Genomic DNA, 23,297 nt, shown 5'->3' on the forward strand with positions numbered 1-23,297 from the left:
ACACAGATATAATAAAATAAATTACCTAGAAGGATGAGGACTGAGAAAGCTTTTTAGACTTGGAGAGAAAACTATCGTAGAACTCCATTGAGGGAACCTGCTGGGACATTTTTAATAACTTATCTTATTTCACCTTCACAAAAACCCCGGGAGTGATTATTGCTTCTATTTTCCAGACAGGGAACAAAGTCTCTTTGTTTGAGAAGTGTTTTGCTCAAGATCACACAGCTGGTTTATACAGAGCCTATTCTATGTTCCAGTCTCTAAGAGCCCTCATCCTCTCTTCCTTTTTTCTCTTTTTGAATGATAGCTGGATTATTCTGTGCCAATATTTTAGGGGATACTAATAATTTATGTATTACTCTTTATAGGCAATAAAAACATTTTAGCAGGGGTCTTCTGAATTAACTTTGTGGGGTAATAGAATGTGAATGTGTATGTGCCTTGGATTGGGTTGGAATGTCAATAACTTATTTAGGCTGTGGTGTCAGGAAACCTGGGTAGGAATACAGTAGTGAGACAGGGGAGTGAAGAAAGCCAGAAACATACATTATCAAGCTAGTTCCCATGGTAGACAACTGGAACTCAGTTTTTCTGGGGAACTCTGGGAGACAGTATAAGATACATTCAGGGTATCCCAGTGAAGGGGTAGGAAGCTAGATCACAAACTTGCCATCTATCATTGAGTTCAAGCCTACTTCTGGTGACATTAAATCTCTGAGACTCCCAGCTTGCTCTCCGCATAGTCCAAGTATGTTCTTTGGCCATAACCAAAGAAGCAAAATAACCTTTGGGCGAAGAACTGCAGGTATTCCCTGTAAGTGGCCTTCAGTATATAGAAGTAAATGCCAAAAAAATATGGACAAGAAACCATTAGCATCTGCTACAGAATGTAATAAGATACAAATCCTGCCTCAACTGACCACTTCATTCTAAATTTAGAAGGAATTTGTTAGGTATTTGTTGTAAATCCATCATACTCTAGGGTTGGAAAACTATGGTTCAAAGGCAAATTGGCCTATTGCTTGTTTTTATAAATGAAGTTTTATTGGAACACAGTCATACCCATTCATTTACTATTTTGTCCTACATAGGCAGAGTTAAATATTTGTGATAGAGAATGTCTGGTCTGCAAAACCTAAAATATCTAATACTTGGCACTTTACAGAAAGTGTTTGTCAACTCCTATGCTAGGTACTTGGGATGCTGAGATGAACAAGATTATTCTCTTGTCCTTAAAGAGTTTATAGTTTAATGAAAAAGACAGACAGACATGTAAACCAATAAATGCAAGAAAGTCTTATAAGTGCTGCAGTAGCTATTCAAATGAGAGAATGGTGATTTATAACTAGTTGCGGGAAGAAATCAAGAAAATTTTCAAAAATGACATGACAGACATTAGCAGAACCCTGAAAGACAAGTAGGTATTTTTTTAGACATAGAGGAGGTAAGACATTCAGCACAGAGGGGGCAAAAACAGTAAAGATGTAATAAAGATTGATGGATGATAAGACGAATTTAGGAAACTAGTGTCATATTTGGAGGTAGGGAGAGGATGGCACAAAAAATAAGGCTGGAAAGTAAGGTGTTACATTTTATCTTTTCTTTAGAAATGTAAGTCTACGACCATGCCATCCTGAACACACCCGATCCCATCTGATCTTGAAAGCTAAACAGGGTCAGGGCTGGTTAGTACTTGGATGGGAGACCACCTAGGAAGACCAGGTGCTATAGGCACTTACAAGCAAATAAATAAATAAATAAATAAATAAATAAATAAATAAATAGATAGATAGATAGATAGATAAATAAATAAAAATAAAAATAAATAACCTGTGCTAGCTTTAAAAAAAAAAAAAGAAAAAGAGAAAGAAATATGAATGTCTCTTACAGTCAGTACAGAGGCCACGTTGAAGGGGACAATATTGGAGTTGATAACTCCAAACTATTGTGGTGATCCAAACATGAAATGGTGTGGGTTTGAGTCAGGTGGTGACAGTAGACACAGAAAGGAAAGACTATTTGTTTCCTGTGCAGACTGAAACACTCCACCCTGTCACATGCTGACTTCGGTGCTTCCTCTGCGCTCTCATAGCACCCTCGCTCACCTTTGGTTTAGCATGATCGCCCTGGGCAGCAACACATTGTGCTGTCTGACAGAGTCTGAGCTGCAGGAACCATCCGTGACTGATCTCTATTCTCAGCAACTGGTTCAGGGCGTGACACAGAACTGCTACTCGGTAAAGGCTACTTCCATGAAAAAAGGAGTGAATGAATATGCTGCAAATTTATGGTGGTGTGACTTATCTCTAAGTTTGCAAAGTTGAAATGTGGCTGTGTCAGTTCACATGGAGACCTAGACAGATACAAAATGAGGAAGTGGGCATAGGAATTGTTCAGGGGTCCTGATTAAGATAGAAGGCTATTAGGATCTGACAGTGTATCACTGTTTGAACGGGGATGCTTGTTTATTTATTCCGACTCCTTTAGAAAGCAGGCATATTATGATTATAAATAGCATAAGCCTGTCAAATTCAGAGCTGCTATAATTATCTGGTGGTATTTTTTATTATATTATTTTTTATTCCTTCACAAAATAGCATTTTTCTCATTGTAAACACAATGTCTGTTACTTATAGAAAATTTGGAAGACACAAAAGAAATACAATGAAAAAAATAAAATCAACCACAACCCTACAAACTGACTACAGACGTTTTTCTGTATATCCTTATAAATTTCTGGAAAGATATGAACATTTTTTATAAAATTAAAATCATACTATATATAATGTTTAACCATCTTATATATACATGTATATATAATCATGTGACATCATAATTTTTTCATTTATCCAAACAATTTTTAATGGCTGTACATCAGCCATTAAATTTTTTTTTAAATGGCTGCATTTAACCTTTTCCAGATTGTTGGACATTTAGATTGTTTCCAGGGTTTCACTAGTCCAAACAACATCCTTGAATATAAATCTGATTACTTCCTTAATGATTGATTTCTAGAAGTTCTTGACACTATTTTGCTGCAGCAACTGGAGAATATACATGCTGGTCACGTGAAGAGATAATATAGGTAACTATTATCCACAAATAATTTATAAAATCCAAAAAATTTACAAAACTCAATTTAGTCTCCTGCTTGGGCCCTTGGGAAAGTTTGGGAATCACAGAAGAGTCTACTTTTGTCACTGTTGCCATTTACCAAGTTCCTTCACTGAGGTTGTGGCACTTCTCCCATAACTTTCCTTTCAACTCCAACCCCTGCCATCAAATGGGTAACTTCAACTTGCATGTAAGTGAAGTATCTAGCACGGCAGCCTCACAATTCTTTGACTTCTAGGTCCTGTGATCTATACCTCTCCATACACTTCAGCTCTCCACTCCGATGGCTATCTTCTCAACCTTCTATCACCTGAACTTTTCTACCTCTGAAATTAAAAACTCTCTCCGGTTTCTGAATGTAACCTCCATTAGCTCCTCTAAGCCAACCCAAGTAAATACAAAATATAAATAAAAATTGTATTTCCAGTAAACCAGCTTCCCCTCATTCTTTTACCCAGATTGCCCATGCTATTTCCACTCTTCCATACTGTCCATATCAGACTAAGTTTGAGCATGTGCTAATTTTGAAGATGCACTTGTGACCATGTCCTCAAAGAACCCACTGTCAAGGGGGCATCCAGACTCTCTGAACCAGTAAACACAATAAGGTGTCCCAGACTTTGGTAACAATTTGTTCAGAGTACAGGTGGAGCACAAGAGAATGACGAGTCCATTTTATCTGGTGGAAAAAGGATGTTTTTCAAATATATAAAGCCTGGGATAGCTGGGTTGTGGGTCTCCACTGGGGACATTGTAAGGGGAGAGCAAAAGATGAGTGCATTCCTCTTCTCTCTCCTTCGAACACTTACAGAGCCTAGAGCTCCTAAAATATTTTCTCTCCCTTCCCCAGCTCCCTTCTGCCTCAAAATCATAGGCACATTCTCCTAAACTTGATGTTTCACTTTCTTGTTCTCTAGCTAGGGTTTGAAAGGGTGGGAAAGAACTGGAATTTGTGGACAAAATAGGCTATGTCTCATTTTGCTTTTCCATATTTAAGCTTAATTTTCTGTTTCCTCTATACCCAGCAAAGTACAGTCAAGTTTTTGTAGGTTTCTGTCTTTTCTCTAAGAAGGCAATATGTTTGTTGTAAATGTTGTTTTATTTGATGCCCAACAACTGCCAATTAAGAAATATGACAACAATAACAGCAATAAGAAAAAGCAGTTGGTGGAAAGTTTAGGAAGAGAAGATAGGAAACCAACAACAGAATGCATTTTGAAGCAATTTGCACCTACGATCTTGGCTGTGGAAAAGTTGGAAATCATTTTTTTCTAGGAAAAAAGTCACATTTCTAAACAGCTGTGTAAAGAAAGAAAACTTCATTTTGAAAAACACAAGCTCTTTTTGTTCTTCCTTTTAAAAAAAACTTGATTACTAAACAGTCATTCAGTTACACAAGTTGTTGGTATTGTCTCAGTCTCCCCTTATTCCCTCCTTATTCAATTCCATTGTTTAGTGAGTTTTAAAATCTTAACTCTAAAATGTTAATAAACATACACTACAGTATTATTCCCACTGTTCATCCCTGCAGTCATTATCCTAGTTTGTACTCTATTTGCTTAGTTTTAAAAAGTCTCTTAGTTTTTTTCTTGCCTTTAGTCTTGCCCCTCTCTGATTTGTTCATAATTTTGCTGCCAGAATGATCTTCGAAAAATCAACTTTTTAGTGTAACATTTATTGATATTCTAAGTGGCAGAATGAATTAGTCCCAGTTCCTGTCCTTGATGAGCTTACGTTGTTAAATGGTTAACACTGTCTCTACCTTCTGATTCTGAGTCTAATCCTCATTTTCTGCTCTGCTTCAGCTGCTGCCTCGTTCCACAAGAGGCCAGTCACCAAGGAATGTGAAAATAAGAGCAGATATATCTTCAACATGTTTAATTTTAGCTGATGATCTAAAGCATGTAGTTTGACACTGGGTGTAGAATGTAGACAAAGTGCTTCGCAATTGGACATGCTCTTAGGAGTCAAAAACTGCCTTTGCTCCCGGTTCTCCCTGATGACCTATGTTTTGACATTTGAAGCTAAGTAGAATCTGCCTAATGCCTGGTGATCCTAATAAAAGTTAAAACTGATTTAGGTAGTGATGATATTGCCTGTGCCACATCCAAGATGTTTATTTACATATGGACAATGTAAATATAACTTGCAGCTGGGATGGAATGAATATGGAGAAAAAGACATAGATTCTAATTCTGGTTCAGCTGTTTACTGGCTGTATGATCCTGGGCAAGCCACTCAATAACTCTATGTCCCACTGTCCTCACCTGTAAAATGGATGTAATAACATAAATCATGAAGGATTGTTCTGGGGATTAAAAAAGAAAATGTAGATGATGGTGCTTAGCATAGTCCTTGGAACTTAGCAGGTCAGTTTCAATGGAACAGATAATAATTCAGAGCAAACAATAATTATTATGTGCCAGGCACTGGGCTAGTTTCTAGGGCTACAAAAATGAGTAAAATTGGGTTCTTGCTCTTAAGAAGCTAATAGAGGAGTAGTAATTAACACTATGTAAATCTTTTAACTCAGGCTGGATCATGATGTTTTGAGATCCCAACACTTTTTTTTATATCAAAAGACATCAGCATCATGAGGCTTTCTGCTGAATAATAAGGTTTCTGGAACATCAAGTTTCTATGAGAAAGAAGTGTGTAGTGTATTTTGGGGAGGCCGCATACCATAATGAAAAGACAGATGTGCTTATATGGACTTGAATATTCGCCACTCAATACTATTAGGTACTAGGGCTAATAAATGGGAAAATATCCTGTTTTAATGGGTTGAAAGAATTAAAATTGTTAAAATGTCTATACTGCTCACAGCCACCTATAGAGTCAATGGAATCCCTATCAAGATTCCAATAGAATTTTTTACAGAAAAAGAAAAAATATTTCTAAAATTTATTTGGAACCATAAAGCTATCCTAAGAAAGAAGAACAAAGGTGGAGGCATCAAACTTCCTGATTCCCACCTATTTTACAAAAGTATAGTAATTAAAACAGTATGGTATTGGCATACAAACAAACACATTGACCAACAGAACAGAATTGAGCCCAGAAATAAAGCCATGCGTATATAGTCAACTAATATTTGACAAGGGAGCCAAGAATACTCACTGGAGAAAATAGTCTTTTCAATAAATGGTACTGGGAAAATTGGATATTCACATGGAAAACAATGAAACCAGACCCCTATCTTACACCGCTGACAAAAATTAACTCAAAATGGATTGAAGACTTAAATGTAAAACCTGAAACTGTAAAACTCCTAGAAGAAAACATAAGGAGAAGCTTCTTCAAATTGGTCTTCACAATGATTTTATTTTTATTTTTATTTTATTTTGATATGACATCTAAAGCACAAGCAATAAAAGCAAAAATAAACACATGGGACTACATTGAACTAAAAGGTGTTCGAAGGGTAAAAACTTCCAGTTATGAGTTCTGGGGATGTAATATACAGCATGGTGACTAGAGTTAACAATACTATATTGTATATTTGAAAGTTGCTAAGAGAGGAGATCTTAAACGTTCTCAGCAAAAGAAAAAAAATTGTGTGGTGAGGTGATGGATGGTAACTGAATGTGGTAATCATTTCATAATATATACACATATCAAATCATATCATACACTTAAACCTTATACAATGTTGTATGTGAATTATATCTCAATAACTGTGGAAAAAAGATCAGACAGATCAAGCACAAAAATTTAATCTTACTTTAGATCTTTACCTAATTTGATTAGCTAGTAAGTAGCTTCTCTGTTTAGCTCCCTCAGTGATATTCTTTTCCCTAGGCTACTCTTATCAGCAAAGAGAAGAGATTTACAATACAGTACCTGAATAAGCAGAATAATTTTAAAGTCCAAAATGAAATGAAATGAAATAAAAACCTCTCCCTTGACTTCACTCACTGCTATTGATAGCTGATGCCCCACTTCTGTTACCATTTTAGCTCTTTCGCTTGATGTTTGCATGAAGTTCCTATCTTTTACACCATAATTTAAATGTTATGTCTCCAGGGACCCTGCCCTCACCCGCCTCCGCCCCCAGTATAAAGTAGTCATTCATTAGTTTCCTATTATGTCAACTTACTTAAATTCTCTGCAAATGCAAAGTATTTATCAGTATTAGATATTTTTCTTGTTTACTTTTTTAGTATTTACTTTCCACCACCTAATTTAAGCTCTTAGAGAGCAAGGAACCTGTCTAGCTTCTTCACTGTTGCATTAACAGAACCTCTAATGGTGTCCAGATAGAGTAGGACAATACTTCCACATTCTTTCTAGACTCTTAAGCCTTCTCTGACCTTGTCTCCTACTACTTTCTCCTTGGCTCACTGTTCTGCTCACTCTGAACTCCTTGCTGTTCCTTCAAAATGCCAGACTCATGATTTTTGCATTTGTTATTCTTTCGCCTTGGAAGGCTCTTCCCCCAGGCTTCCTTCTTCACTTTCTTTAGGTCTTTGTTCAAAAGTTACCTTCTTATTCAGGCCTTCCCTATTTGGAAATTTAAAATTGCAGCCCCTACTGCCTGCCTCTTTCCTTGCCTAATTTTTCTCTATAGTACTTACCAATTTTTAATATACTATACAATTTACTATTTATTACCTGTTCCTCCCCTCATGAAGTCTCTGCTGAGTGCTCAAAGCCTAAAACAGTATCTAGCATAAAATAGTGAATAATTATAAAATGAATGGATTTGTGTAATTAGTGCATAAATGAATAACAGATGTGAAATCTTTTGAAAGTGTTATGTACTATCACTACTAAAAAGATTTATCTTAAATAATCTTAATTGCAGTCCTCATGCCTGATTTTTCTCACATTTCTGGCACGGAGATCTACATATAAGAGTGGCCCAAAGAAAACGTGATTGAGGACTGTGTCTGGGAGCGTACGTTGACGAGTTCACGTGCAGGAGCAGCCACCGGCCCCGCCCCTTCCTGGTCCTGGTTTCGCCCCCGGCCGCGGCGGCCCCGCCCCCGCATGCTGAATGCCTTATAGGCAAGTGACGTCAGGCCGTTTGTTGTCATTGGCGGCTCCCAAGATGGCGTCCATCATGGAGGGGCCGCTGAGCAAATGGACTAACGTGATGAAGGGCTGGCAGTACCGTTGGTTCGTACTGGACTACAATGCAGGGCTGCTCTCCTACTACACGGTGAGTCCTCGAGAGACGACGTTTCGAACTTCTCGCGGGTCGCAGTCCCTGGGTGGCGGGGGACCGGGCTTTTTGGTTGAGGTTGCTAGGCTGGGGGTGCCGCCGTACGAGAGGGTTCCCTCGGAAAGGAGGGTTTTAGGTCTGGGATAGCCAATGAGGGTGAAGGGGATGCTGGTGAAGCCAATAAGTAGGTACCGCTGTCTGATTTATGGGTTAGGGGCGAGGCGCGTTCCGTTTTCAGTGTGGGTTAAACCGTGGTGGGGTCCAGCAAGGTTATAGTTGGACGGTAGGGTGGTCGTAGTCAGGCATTACAGCGTCCTTTGGCGCGGGCCGTGCGGTCTCCCCTCGTTATCATGGACTCGACACTGTCCTCCCAGGCCCTGTAGACGGCCGCGCCCCTTAGTTCCTTCCAGGGATTGAAGAGCGCTGCTTGGCTAAGTCCATAGGTGACCGGACCCTGGGTAGCACGAAGGGGTCCGAAATCCCTCCTGTTTGCCCAAGTTGAGTGTTTCGTTAAAGGAACGCATTGCTCTATTCAGCGAGAGGCGAGCGTAACTGACACGTTAACTTTTGAGAGGCAAGGTTTTTCCACACAAGAGTCCCTTCTTAGTGAGGAAAGAATGGATAGTGCGGAGTCTCCTGAAAGTTATATTCTGGGAAGGGCTGAGTTCACTGCTTGATTGTCGTTAAACACGAATCAGTGGCCATGGGCAAGTCTATCTATTGCTGTGAATCTTATGTTCTGACTACCTCCCCCCATCCCCGTCACATCAGAAATGGAAGGTGGGTGGTATTAAGAGAAATTGCTTCCAAAGGTTCTTTCTCTGAATGGTGTATAAGTGATAGCTAATAAGGGAGGAAACCACCTAAAGGACAAGAAAAAAAATGAATTTCCTGAAGGCTTTAGAAAATAATAGAAGACAAAGGACAAAAATATGAAGGGTTGGCGTTGAGAGAAGTGGGGACAACTGTATTCATTTGTTCATTTAAACAATATAGCGCTCCTACTATGTTAATTATTATTGCTCTAGTCTAGGTGCGAGTGGGTAGATGTGCATGGTCTTGTGCCATGTGAGCAAGAATCAACAGAATTCAAGACACTGACCATTTCTCTGGAGCTTGTATAATAGTGGTTCCCTTAGTTAATTTTACTGACAGTGACTTTGCAAGGTAGGTAGGTATTATCTCTAATTTATTTCCCCATTTTATAGTTTTGGAGTCTGAGCCTCCAGGCTGTTATGTAATTTGCTCAAGATCCCAGAGGTATCAGTAAGTGGCATGATCAGGATTCCAAATATTTTCTACTAAACTTCACTTTCACTACAAGAAGGACAAAAGTGCAAACTGTGAGTCACGAAAGGCAAGCCTGCAGGAGTAGTAACTATAACTTTAAAGCCATGAAAGAAAGGCAACTGAACATTATATCCTGAAAACTTGAAAATTATACAATCCCATGGCTCAGATAAATGAAGAGTAATGTTGAGTTTCAGTAGATGTGATAATCAGAAAATCCCATGGAACCTTTCCAGCCTGTTCAAGGTAATTTCAGTGAGTGGCACTATGAAATTAAGTTACTCTACAAACCCCAAATTTGTGTGGGTCTACAAATAGGGCCATATTGGGCTAGAGACTCCAAACTGGGGTTCTTAAAAGCTCAGACAGAATTTTCTTTTTTCCTATTTGTCTTTCTTCAGTGAAAGCTTTTCCTGCCTTGTTGCCCTTTTATTTTCTGAATACCTTCATGAATTTCTTCTTGTCTTACTGACTAAATACAGCTTTTTCATAGATTTACTCCCCTTCCCCCCAACACCCTAAAACTCAGCTTCCTTTCTGAGACTAGATTCTTAACACATCATCCTTGCCAACAGAAAGAGGTATCATATTTCTCACTAATGGCTATTTAGAAGTTTTTTTTTTTCTTTTCAAGTTCTTAAGTGTTAAAGTATTTGCCTGCAGAGAAATATTCTAAAATAAAGTGATCTTGTGAAAATAAAATAATGCCCAATTCCAGGTTAGAGGAAGTCCAATAAAAATGGGGAAAAGATAGGTATTCACTTAAAGAGAAAGTAGGAGACATATCGAATGTTGGCAGTGAATTCTGTACACTTGGACATTGTTTCAGTACATTAGGATCCTGAAGGATTTGAAGGTACGTCTTAATGATTTGCATGTGGCTGATAACTTGGAGCTACATCTTCCAGGAAGAGTATCTGAATTAGTTGCACAACCTTTTAAGCACAGCAGTAAATAGCAAGTCACTCTATTCTTTGTTTCAAAAATCACTTGGCTCTGGTCTGTCTCTGTGGTTGTTGTCTGTTCTAGGGTGACAATGAAAACACTTAACTAGATTGGCCTTGCTTTAGGGTTGGCCTGTACTGAAAATTAATATTGGGATAATGTCAGAGTTGGGTTAGTATCACTGAAATAGCTTTGAACTGAATAGATTCACCCCAAGCTTACCTCAGCCTGGATCGTCTCTGGATCTAGGCCCAGACCTAAACCCAAACCCAAACCTGTCCTTTAGGACTGAATGGTCTTTTTACTTTATATTTCTTTTGTCTTCATAATCTGTCCATCTTGTTTTTGAAAAAGAGCTTAATATATTATTACTTTGCCCAATACAGGAACAGAGAAACTGATTACCTCCTTTAGGAAAGTAGTCAGCTCTAGCTCAGTCTCTTCATTATTAGAAACAATATAATGAATGTAATTTAGTCAGCAATCATTTATTTGGGGCTGACTTCATAATAGGCATTGTACTGTATAATGTTGCAAGCATGAAGGAGAGACAGTGTCTTCTATCTAGGAACTCACAATCTAGCAGAGCAGATACCTAAACATAAGTTCAAAACAATATAAATGGTACAATAGAAATAAGAATAGACTGCTGTGGGAACATTGCTTGAAAAAAACCAGAGAGACATTTGAGCCTAGACTTAAAGGATAAAGGTAGAAGAGAAGAAGGGCATTCCAGGCAGTGGGTAATATGCACAAATTGGGAAGCTTGAGAACATTGAGAGGTATTAGAAAGATATTAAGAATTTCTGAGCAGCTCTAGTGTAAAGGTATGTTTGGGAGATAACAGGAATGAATTGAGTCCAAAAGATATTTGGAACCATAGATAAGGCCTGGAGATAAAGATCTGTTAGATTACAATAGAGATTTTGTTAGTTGAAATTTTTATTAGATGAGATGCCCAGGGAGGGTTACAGATATAGTTTTGGGAACATTGTGTAAACAGCCAACCATTTATGTGACTCATGGTCACAAAGGAAGATGAGAAGAGAAGGAAAAGTGAGGAAAATATAGATGTGTGAGGAGTTGGAAAGTGGAAGGATCCTGCCTTTTGTAAATTTATCATATGTTTATTGAGTATCTACTGTGTGTCAGACACTATGCTAGGAAGAGGGATTAAAATGGTAAGACGGAAATTGTCCATGCTCTCATGATACCTAGAATCTGCTGGGATGGGGAATGCAGCCAGTAAGAGCTGTGACATGGGAAGTGTAAGATGTGTGGAGGGTACATAGATGGGCTACCTGACTCAGTCTTGGAGGGTCAGGAAAGATTTCCTAGAAGCAGGTTTGTTATGACCTTAATGATGAGTGGGGGTTAGCCATGTGAGCAGAGAGAGACGTTTAAACTGCTTGAGGTAGAGGTGATGTTTTTGGAGATGAGTCAGGAGCTTGTCAGTTCTGGAGCTTGGGCCGTGAGATAGGCAATCGTTAGATGAGCTGGAGAGGTAAGCAGGGGACAGTTAATGAAAGGCTTTCTTGGTAAACCATGCTAAAGAATTTGAACTTTACACCCAGGACAGTCATTTAAGTGTTGTAAACACTTTTTGTTATAGAAGAAACTTTTGTTATAGAAAATTTCAAACATAAAAGAGTATACTAAAATGAATTGCCGTCATCCAGCTTGTACAACTATCTACATATGGCCTATCTTGTTTTATTGGTATTCCCATCAACTCCTTTCCTCCCCAATGGATTATTTTAAAACAGATCCCAGATACCTTATCATTTTATTTGTGAATATTTCAGTATGCATTGCTAAAAGTTAAGGTCCCTTTTAAAAAATATCCCAATACCATTATCGCAACTGAAAAATAATTATAATTAATATAGTCAAATATTCAGTGCTCAATTTCCTTGATTATCTCAAAAATCTCTCCCTCACCAGTTGGTTTACTTGAGTTGGGATTCTAAACAAGATCCACACATAAAATTGAGTCTTTAAAAATCTACAGGTCCTCCTTTTCTCTTGTTTTTAATTTTGTCATTTATTTTGAAGAAACCAGATCATTTGTTCTGTAGAATTTTCCACATTCTGAATTTTGCAGGTAACATCCTTGTGGTATGTTTAAATATGTTCCTTTGTCCTCTGTATTTGTCATAAATTGACAGAGCTAGAATCTTACTCAAATTCAGTTTTTTTTTTCTTTTGGGCAAAAATACTTCATAGGTAGAATATATATCAAGTAACACATGATGTCTGGTTGTCCCTATGATTTGAAAATTGATTAATAGGTTCAGGTGAATTTCTGTTCTATTATTGCAGAGAAATAATCAGGAAACAGGATGTAGTGATTGGATGTATGTGAAAGGGGAGGAAGAGTCTGAGGAAATCTAGGTTTTTGGTTTTACCTGGATGAATGCTAATAGGGAAGATAAGAAGAACAGGTTAGGGGAGAAAGGTGGCTGCTTTGGGTCATGTTGAAATTGGTGAAAAGGTGTCATGTATTCTAGAATTTAGGGAAAAATCTAAGTTAGATAAATGCTAGCTTTACACATACAGATAGTAAAGTGAGAATAATAGCTTTGGATGGGACACTAAGAAACAGCATTGGATTAGTTATCTATTGCTTCTAACAGATTACCTCAAAACTTAGCAATTTAGAACAACAAACATTTATTCTCTCAGTTTCAGTGGCTCAGAACTTTGGGAATGACAGTGAGGTGGTTCTGCCTCAGGGTCTCTCATGAAGTTGCAGTCAAGACATTGGCTAGGGTCGTAGTCATCTGAAAGACTTGACTTTGGAGTTGGAGGATCTCCTTCTAAGATGACTCTCACAGCTCTTGGCGGAAAGCTGCAATTTATTGCTGGGTGTTTGTAGGTGGCCTTAGTTCCTCACCAGCAAGCCTCTCCGTTGGGCTACATGAGTGTCATCATGGCAGGGCATTCACTTTATCCAGGAGTGATCCAAGTCAGAGCAAGGAGGAAGCCACAGTGTCTTTTGTGACCTAGTTTGAGAATATCATTTCTGCCTTATCCTTTTCATATTAAACGAATCATTAAGTTCAGCTCAGGCTCATGGGGATGGGAATTTTAGGCATGGGGAGGAGAGTTAGGCTCTACTTTTCGAAAGGAGTAACAGAATTTGTGGACAGATTTTAAACAACCACAATATTTAAGGGATTATCAGAGAAAAAAGCCTGCACAGAAGAGTGAAAAGGGAGAGCCAGAGATATTAGGGGGAAAAAAAAAACCCAGAAGAAAGTGGCAGTCAAGTGTGAGTAGTGAGTACTGTTAAGAGGATTGATGGAATATATGAAGTCTTAAAAATATCCATTGGATTGGTCAATTCAGACATCATTGGATGCCCTTAAAGCAGTTTCTATGAAGCAGTAGGTGTGGAAGGCAGATTGGAGTGGTTTGAAGAGTAAATAAGAGTTAAATGAGTGTAGATTATTCAGGATGTCTCTGATTGAAAGAGGCAGAGAGCGATATGGAATTGAGGGGAAGGGCTTCTAAGATAGGAGCGTACTTAAGTGTTGTAGGGATGGGAAGCAAAGGCCATGTTTAAGAATGAGGAATGAGCCAGGATTTAAGGAGTGTAGTAAAGATTTACAAAAGTGGCCTTGGGATCTGGAAAAAAGGATAACTAGGGACACGTTAAAGGTTAATCATGTTGTATGAGGAACTGGTTGAGATTATAAAGTGTGATTTGTTTAGTCCTTGGGTATAAATGTTTAACTCTTTTTCTCAATTTGTATTGTTCATGTACCATTTTGGAAACAAAGTTAGAAACAGTGAATAAGTTACCAGGACTACTCAAGATATTTTTTGTAAAAATAATCATTAGAGAAGTCATGTGTTCTTTGCAATTACATGCTGACTGGTAGAGACTCATAATGACTTTGCATTTCAAAACCACTAGTAGTCAAAACACATTTAAGTGTTATTTGGCAGTCCTTAGCAAAGTCTAGAAGATGACTAAAATCTGCCATCCAATTCTTGGATTTTAGGTTTTTGAAGAGCTTAAGTATATGTATTTCTCTTGCAAAGGTGTAAAAGAGGTTGTCCCAGATTCTCCTAGAAAGCTATCAGCACCACTCCCATCAAACAATTAAAAGTGAATGTATACTTTTCTAAATAAACTATTCATAAATATATCAAGCGTGATTTTTATTAAGCTTACCTGCTACATATTAATAGCCGAAATTAATAAAGTAGCTTTAGAATTGTAAAAAGGAAAAAATTGTATCTAATAACTTCCCTGAAAATAAAACAAAGAAACCTCCTAAAATGGTAAGTAGTAGCAGTGAAAAGTATATGGAAATTTTATATCTTTTGTTTTCCTTGAATACTCTAGTTAACCTTGATTTTTCCCTATTCTGATATTCTTGAGCTTTGCTCATATAAATCTTTTGGGCATTTAATCATTTTACATCTGTTGTAACTTACAGTATCTCTAGTACTTTCTTTATCTGTACAGCAAGCTTGTAAAATCTTTGATGGCAGTACTGAACATTGTAATCTTCAAGCCCTACAATGTGGCACATTGTTCTTATTGTGAATGTGATATCCAAGGTTCTTCAAGTAAAGCTTAGAGATGAGATACAAAGGGGTGTTTTGGAATTGTTGCTTACACAGCCTTGTAAGTTTTGCCGAATATACTAATAGTAAATATATACATGTTCACAATTTATGTAAAACCTGGTTGAGCTTTTATTAACAGTGGTTTTTTAATCATCCAGAGCCTGTCAAACTGTGAGATCTTTCGCTTAGTGTGTTGTATCAGTTAAGCAGTCAGTTCTTGCTTCTGTTGCAAGCAGTATTGTTGGTAATAATTTGGAAGGACAGAAAGTAGAGTCGATCTTAAAAGTTCTATTCCTACATGTGGCAATTGTCATAGGATTAGATTTTCAAATAGTTACATAATTCCAATCAAATGCACAAGTGATTTAGATTAAGGATTGAATGCCTTTTATTACTTATATAGAACGACACACAAATGGCCAGCCTAATAGGTTTCCTTCTTATTTATTGTAAAGAATTATAATCTTAGACTAGCTTGAACTTCCTAAAAAAAGGGGAATATACTTTTTTGCAGAAGTTAAGTTTACATGGAATTGTATAAATGGAATCATATTCAAAGAAAGTGTTTTGAGGTATTAATAATTAATTTCTTCCCATTCACACAGTAATGTTAAGATTATCATGGAAATTGATTTTCTGTTTCCTGGACTTTTGTTCACATTAAAACTTCATGCTAAGGTTGTCCACTTTATTTCATTTCTTGTATTTTACTGTTATGGTACAGATGAGTAAATAAAAACATTGAGTGAATATTTGCTTTATTATTCTGGCCGCTATCTCTACAGTCTCTCAATCCTCCTCTTTCCTCTGTCACTCATAGAAGATGCCATGCTTTCCAAAGATAGTAGGATCCATTTGGTAGAAACACTCAACTCCTTATACTCCCCACCTATTTGTATACCCACTCTCCTGCCTCTCATTGCCTGTGTCCTTGCCTTTCATAGCAGAAGAGTCAGTTTTTGCATGTTCTGGATTCTGTTTGCTCACAGATTTTTCAGAGACCTCAGATTTTCCTCTCTATCTGCCTTCACCCCTCCCTTTTATGTATCTTCAACTTCTCTTTATGTATGGACTTTTGTTGTTTATTTTAAGAATATTAATAACTAAACATCTTAGTTGTAATCGTTTTGTATGAAAATTATTAGTAAATTTTTGGGTTGCCCATTGTTTTTGTTCTTTTTTGCAACAGTTTTATTGAGATATAATTCACATATCATCCATTCGAAGTATATAATTCAGTGGTTTCAGAGCATATCCATAGAATTGTGCAGCCATCTCTGTAATCAATTTTAGAAAATTTTCATCACCCGCAAAATAAATCTGTTTCCATTCATAATTACTCCTCAATATTTCACCCTCAGCCATAGGCAAACACTATTCTACTTTTGGTCTCTATAGATTTTCCTATTTTGGACATTTCATATAAATAGAATCATATTATAAAAGTGTTTTTAAAAACAATTCTAATATAGCTTCTTTTATTTAGATAATGTTTTCAAGGTTCATTTGTAGCACATATCAGTGCTTTTTATTGCTCAATAGTCCATTGTACACATATTCCACATTTTATTTATGCATTTATTAGTTAATGGACATTTGAGTTTCCACTTTTTGGCTGTTATGACTAATGCTACTATGAACATCTGTGTACCTAAGTTTTGGTGTGGACATATGCTTTCATTTCTCTTGGATATGTACCTGGGAGTGGAATTACTGGGTCATGTGGTAACTCTGTTTAACCTTTTGAGAAACTGCCAGACTTTTCCAGAGCAGCTAAGCTCTAGAGAGGTATAAGGTTTTCATTTTTCTCTTCATCCCTGTCAGCATTTGTTATTATCTGTCGTTTTGATTATAGCTATTCTGGATATGAAGTAGAATCTTATTTTGGTTTTGATTTGTGTTTAACTTCTCTAATCTTTGAAAGTTTCTTAAACCCTTTGGCACAGCTCTTGTATTCTTGACCTAGTCTCATAATTCTGCTTTCCTTTAAGCACCAACATCTAAGAGAAATTTTTTAAGAAAGTCATTTCATAGGCAGTGCTTGAATTTATAACAACTTTCTCCCTATCTTTTGATATTCACATATTGTATTTAAAGTGCTCTTCCTAGCTAACTTGGAATCATTTTTAAGAGTTTGTTTTTTTTTTGGCAAAAATTTGTTCTAAGCTCCAGACTCTTAGAATGAAGATCCCATCATTTTCTTCAATCATGTGTGTGTGTGTGTGTGTGTGTGAAATAACATCATTATTCAGTATTTTGGGCAGTATTTGAGAAACAAAACAAAAATAGAAAATTACATTGAGGTCCAGCCTGTATTAACATGCTATAATTAATTTGCAGGACTTAGGCTACTATTTAGTATTTAATATTTAGCTTAAAAAGGATGTTTGTAAAATTTAGAAAGGAAACTTGTGAAAACCCCAAGTCATTGTAGCTGTGCTTAATTCAACCCTATGAAAGTGGTTCTCTCCACTGATCTGTTGGCCTGAAATTCTGACTTGAAAATAAAATTGTCCTTTTTAAAAAATAGTGAAAGACCTATGACTTAACAATGTAATAGATCACTAGATCAAAATACAAGTCAGCAATTTTTTACCCATAATTCTAAAATCTCTCAATCTCTGAATTCCAAAAATCTTCCTAAATTGATTATATTATATTCTCATTTGGAAGTAAAGCCTGTCTTGAACTGTGATTATTTATAGTCTTTTTCAGACTTAGTGTAAATATTTGTTTTATTACAGAAATGTTAATATGCTTGATTGTGAAATTAATTAAATATTTGATAATCCAGATACATGTTCTTCATGTATATTACTTTTCTAAAATTGTGAATTTCAAAAACAAATTATGCATTTTAAAACACATTCTGACTCAAAAATCTCAGATAGGAATGTAGACTTGTATTTGTGATCTGGTGACCTATGGGTCTACATACTAGAGATAATTCAGAAGGCAGGGGTACCATTCTCTGAGGAACTGGTGCAAGATTTTAATAGGGTGACATTTACACTGTTTAATTCAGCAAGATCGTTGATTTGACACTTTGCCTTTGTGGCTCAGAAAAGCTTTGAGAGAAGACTTATATTAACCAGACTTATAGTAACTGTGGTAGAAATGCATGGCCTTTAGAGTTAGGCCTGTATTGGAATCTTCCCTCTTCCACTTGCTATCTGTGATCCATGGACAAGTTATTTAAACTTGTCGAGACTTCTTTTCCTCAATTATAAGATGAGCATAATTAAAGAACCCATACTTAAAATGTGAGAATTAAATAAAATTATATTTAAAGTACTAGCACTGTGTCTAGCATGTAAGTGCTCAGAAAATGTTAACAAAAAGCTAAAGTTTATGATGGTATTTGACATATAATAATGTTCACAGAATGTCCATTGTGGTCACTATTATATAAACTAGTATCCCAATTTATTAATTCATAATAAGAAATATAACCATTAAGGAGATTGTATACTTAGGCTGATTAGTGCATATATTCTCTGAAAGCAAGCTGTACGGGATGCCAAATTTATAAGTAGAAGCAGACCAAAGAGAGTTGTTTGTTAGAGATATTTAATGGCATCAGACATTGATATCAAGGTGCAGTATGGGAACAGGACAGGTCTAATCTTTCAGTAAGCAAAACTGTTATGGTCTTCTAATTTTAGTTTTGGTTGTCTTACTCTTGTTCTATAACTATTAATATTTTCTGATGCTTAGTGTAATTAGTCCTAATTAGTATAATGACCTCCCTCTGTCCCAGCTCTTAAAGATGATCTTGAATATCTCTGTTATGGTATATGTCTATTTTCTTTAAAGGAAGGCAGCCATCTTCTTAGAATCTTGGGGAGACCTTTAATGTCACTGTCATTTTGTGTACTGACTCAGTATACTTTCCTCAGGCTCTACTTGTAGTATAAATAGACATTAAATCTGCTGCTCGAAATGAGGTTCTTTATAATGGGGGATGAGCGAGAGATGACTTGAGGGATGAATGATGGGGAAAATTCCTCCATTATTGTGGGTCTGTGATTCCTCCAAGTTTTTGCTGGTGTAGCTTTCCAGCAGCATGATAACATTTTGGACTATTGAGTGCCCACAAGGCATTAACTAGTGAGGGCTCTCAATACATTAAATACTATCTGGATGGTTTAAGGAGTCTATGCTGTTCAAATAGAAAGGAGACTGCAGAAATAGGTGTTTTGCTGTCATTTCTTGTTTTGTAGAATAGAAAGGAGACTGCAGAAATAGGTGTTTTGCTGTCATATCTTGTTTTGTAATTGTTATTGTAAGCAGTGCATCTGTGTGAAATTCTGGCAAGTATTATGTATTTACTTTTATTGAGATATAATTATATCCAGTAAAGCACAGATTTCAAATGTACAGTTAGGTGAGTTTTGACATTTGTTTGCACCTTTGTTACCAGTGTCTTAATCAAAATAGAGAGCTTTACTGTCATTCTGTAAAATTCCCTCTTGTCCCTTCCCTGTCCATTCTTTGCCCTAGAGCCAGCCTCTTGTGATTTTTTTCTTTATAGGTTTGGTCTAGCAGGTTGACCACCTGTGTTCCAGGAGTATATGGTCAAAGCTGCAATACTAGCTAGGAGTGCAACCTCATATGCTATGGGAATGAACTAACATGTAACTCAATACTGAAGTAGCGTTTACATTAATGTTAAAAGGAGGGAGGCCATTTTGACATTTATCTGCATTCATTTTCCATGTCTTCTACCATCGGTTTACTAAATGTTTATTCTTTGCAAAAGTGTAGCAGAGGTGTTGAATTGGGGAGGGCACAAGGATGAGTCAGAAACCTTTCCTTCCAAGAGAAGAGGTGAGTCATGCACATACATTATTTTTATACAAGTTAGAAGTAATATGTACCTTAAGAAAGGTAAGGTGGGTGCTGTGTGTTAAAAAGTTCAAGAGACTTCACTTTTAGCTGTGAGAGATTCAGAGCAAGTCATATGACTATTGTTTGATCTTTTATACACACATTTAGTCTATTTTAAGCAAAGTAAAATTAACATTCAAATAAAAATTTGTGTCTTTATATAACAGGTTTAGGGAGGCAGTCTTTGCTTTATAGAAGGATTGTAGAATTAGTTTAAATGGCAAGCTAATCTTCTGTAATAAGTTTTAATGTTTGTGCAGAACTTTTCCAGACTCATATGCTTTGTGAAACAGTAAATCCATATTTATATTTATAATTAAACAGGTTTTAGTTGATGGCACTCTATACCAGTGCTAGGTTAGATTTAGTGAGTTAATTTCTTTAACTTAAGATACTTTTGAGTACAGAGTATATACTAGGAATGTACTGAACTAATCTTTAAAAGCTTATAGTCTTGTTGGAGATACAGTTTATAATTAAGATATAATTAAGTGGTACTTTGATGCTAACCTTTATTTGATTTGGTGCTTTATATACCATTGTTAGAGATTATTATTACTCTCAAATTGTTTTATGGTACTGTTTTTAATTGTCATTGAAAAAATTCATGTAAATGAGATGGAAAAATATCAGAAATGAAAAAAGTTTCCTATTTTATTCAAATTATTAAATAGCCTGAATTAGGACTGAATGGATGTTTTTCCAGTGAATTATGTTTGTCAAATGAGTGGGACACCTGGGAGAGGACGCTGGGGCTGTTTGTTCAGTAGACATTTATCCAATGCTTTGTAAGTCCCAGCCATTAGGTTTTGGAAGATAGAAAGGTAATAATAGTAATATGAAGATAATTAAACCCACTGTCAGTTGGGATGAAGTGTTAAAGAAGTACAAATTAGTAATTGATAGATGGTCACGAGGATGGGGAGCACAGGGAATGCAGTTAGCATTAATGTAATGGCTAGGTGTAGAGCCAGAGGAGAGAAAGAGCAATTAGGGCGATCATTTTATAAACTATATAAATGTCTAACCAATGTACTGTATACTTGAAACTAATAACAATTTTAAAAAATTGCAAAATTTATTTCAACTCTTAAAAAAAAAAAACAAACCCCACTATCTGACAAGGTAAATAAGCATGCAAGCCACTATAATACAATATCTTACTAGTGCAATAGCAGCATCCATAAATTGAGGAGAATGCAGTAAATTGTACCTGAGCATCGGAGCTGGATTTTTAACTTTTGATTTTATTTTTTTTAGGTGAGGCAACCCTCACAGATTGTAAGTTTACAATCCCTTATTTTTTATGTTTTACGCCTACAGCACCTGGTCTTCATAGGTGGTATCCCATCCAAGCACTAACCAGGCCCGACCCTGCTTAGCTTCCGAGATCAGGATGGGATCGGGGTTGTTCAGGGTAGCATGGCTGTAGACTAGGAGTTGGATTGACAAACGGTCCACAGAGGAAATGTATGAGCAAGGAGGGAAAATATATGTTTTTGTTTTATTTTGTTGCTTGTTTGTTTGTTTTTTTTTGTAGGGGCTATCTCTGTATTACAACTGAGACAAATTGGAGTGTGTTTGTGTGTCATGTGTTTGGAGGAGACTAAATTGATGGTAGGAGCCATATCTGAAAAATGTCTGTCCCCTTATGAATAGGGTTAGCTTAGGTATAGAGAAAATGGTTGCAGATATCTGCTATATTTAAAGAAGAAGCAAGGAAAGGAGGTGAACCTTGTATGTTTTTTATGCCAGGTGCTGTGCTAAATTATTTACCTGTATTAACTCAGTACTTGCAACGATCCTATGAGAGTAAGTAATATCCCAGCTTCATAAATGAGGGAACTACAGCTTAGGGAACATAAGTGACTTGGCCAAGGTCACACTGCTAGTAAATTGGCAGGGCCGGAATTCAAAATCTCATCTCTCTCAATCCACAGTCCATGTTATTTCATTAAATTGTACCATTTATCGGATAATTTATATATCTCTGGATATACTTCTTTTGTTTTTTTCTAGAAATTGTACTCTCAAAAATATTTTTAAACATATGCTTGGGAGATTGAACTAATTTTGTACATTTAAATGAGAGATTTCACATGAGTATAAATCTTAAATAGAGAATATTTTGATCTGTTAGTAATGTTACTTTGAAATTTATATAGTCATCTCTTTGGAAGATGTTTTTCATGTGATATACTGAAGCTAAGCTAAAGTATATAGCCAGAGTGGAACAAGTAAGAGATGTACTAGACTGTGTTAACCCCTTTATGGGAAACAATTGTACATTAAGAAGATTTAAGACTGACATTCAGCTCAGTAGTTCTCAGTGTCCTTAAAATAACCTTTTCCTAAGGATTTAAGAAGTGGACAGAACAAGCAACCACTCTATGAATTAAGACTATTATGTTCTCTTGAGTGCAGGTTATCGTTATCATTATACCAATCTGACTTGGGATCTTTAACAGAGTTTTTTTATTAGGCTAGTTTCCAAATACTCATTTAACAACCAGTTTCAAATCCCATTTTACAATACAATTTTTGCTTGCTTCCGTGATTCTCAGATGAAAGAAAAAATTTCTCTCCTTTTTTCCTACAGGATGATGATAGACTAAAAGGTTTATTTAAAATTAAAGTCAGTTGCATCTTTCAGTGATTATTGACCTGTACACAAGGAATCTTAAAGCAACTTGAGGTTGAAATTATATTATTTTCTATTTGTTAGTTAACGGGGGCTTCATTGATAATATCCCAATGACCTGCAGAGATTATAATCATGTAGTGTTACTTTAAGATAAAGTTTGTTTACTTTTAACTAGCATATGGGTAGTACTTGATATGATTTGTACTTTTTGTTAGTCTACTGGGGTTTTGCCTTTTTGCCTAAAGTGGTGATTGAGAATTTGTTTGTGTGGTGGTAGTGGGATGGGCTTCGAGTGAGACATGGTATGTATCTCTATGGATACAAATATCCTACCCTCATATTAAGTGAGCCTGAAAAGGTGCATTCTAGAAGAGATTGTGGAATTACTTTTGGCAAGGTAAATATAAAATGGTTAGTAAGTAACATATATCCTTCCTATCATTCATTCAGCATTATTTTTTGAGTCTTTACTGTATACTTTGGTTATTATTCTGCTAGACTTTATTCATTTTTGTTAATTTAATCCTCAATGCACACAGGTGAGGTGTTCCAGAATATTTCAGAGACAAGTGTATTGGGCTGCCTCCGCCCTATTCTTGCCCTAGGTCAACACCATAAGAGCCAGGTCATTTGTACTACAGGTGTGGCCAAGTAGCTGTA

General features: G+C 36.4%; 1 protein-coding gene and 3 pseudogenes across 9 annotated transcripts in view; 2 read left to right on the forward strand and 2 right to left on the reverse strand.

Annotated features, from left to right (window-relative positions):
* Positions 1-8,156, reverse strand: part of LOC107497901 — a 34,055-nt pseudogene extending 25,899 nt beyond the window's left edge.
* On the forward strand, positions 1,619-1,737 carry LOC118606769 (annotated as a pseudogene).
* The window catches only part of OSBPL9 (oxysterol binding protein like 9), a 112,479-nt gene continuing 97,322 nt past the window's right edge, over positions 8,141-23,297 (forward strand). For 7 of the 9 annotated variants that reach the window (XM_016120267.2, XM_016120271.2, XM_016120268.2 and 4 more), the window contains exon 1: positions 8,141-8,281. In XM_016120267.2, the coding sequence (XP_015975753.1) occupies positions 8,171-8,281 (111 nt within the window). In that variant the 5' untranslated portion in view covers positions 8,141-8,170. The remainder of the gene's footprint in view (positions 8,282-23,297) is intronic. The other 2 variants (XM_036233903.1, XM_016120279.2) reach the window with 2 other exon arrangements.
* On the reverse strand, positions 21,308-21,427 carry LOC118605287 (annotated as a pseudogene).

This window comes from Rousettus aegyptiacus, unplaced genomic scaffold (genome assembly GCF_014176215.1).
Source record: "Rousettus aegyptiacus isolate mRouAeg1 unplaced genomic scaffold, mRouAeg1.p scaffold_m13_p_1, whole genome shotgun sequence".
In the NCBI taxonomy this organism is placed as follows: Eukaryota; Metazoa; Chordata; class Mammalia; order Chiroptera; family Pteropodidae; genus Rousettus; species Rousettus aegyptiacus.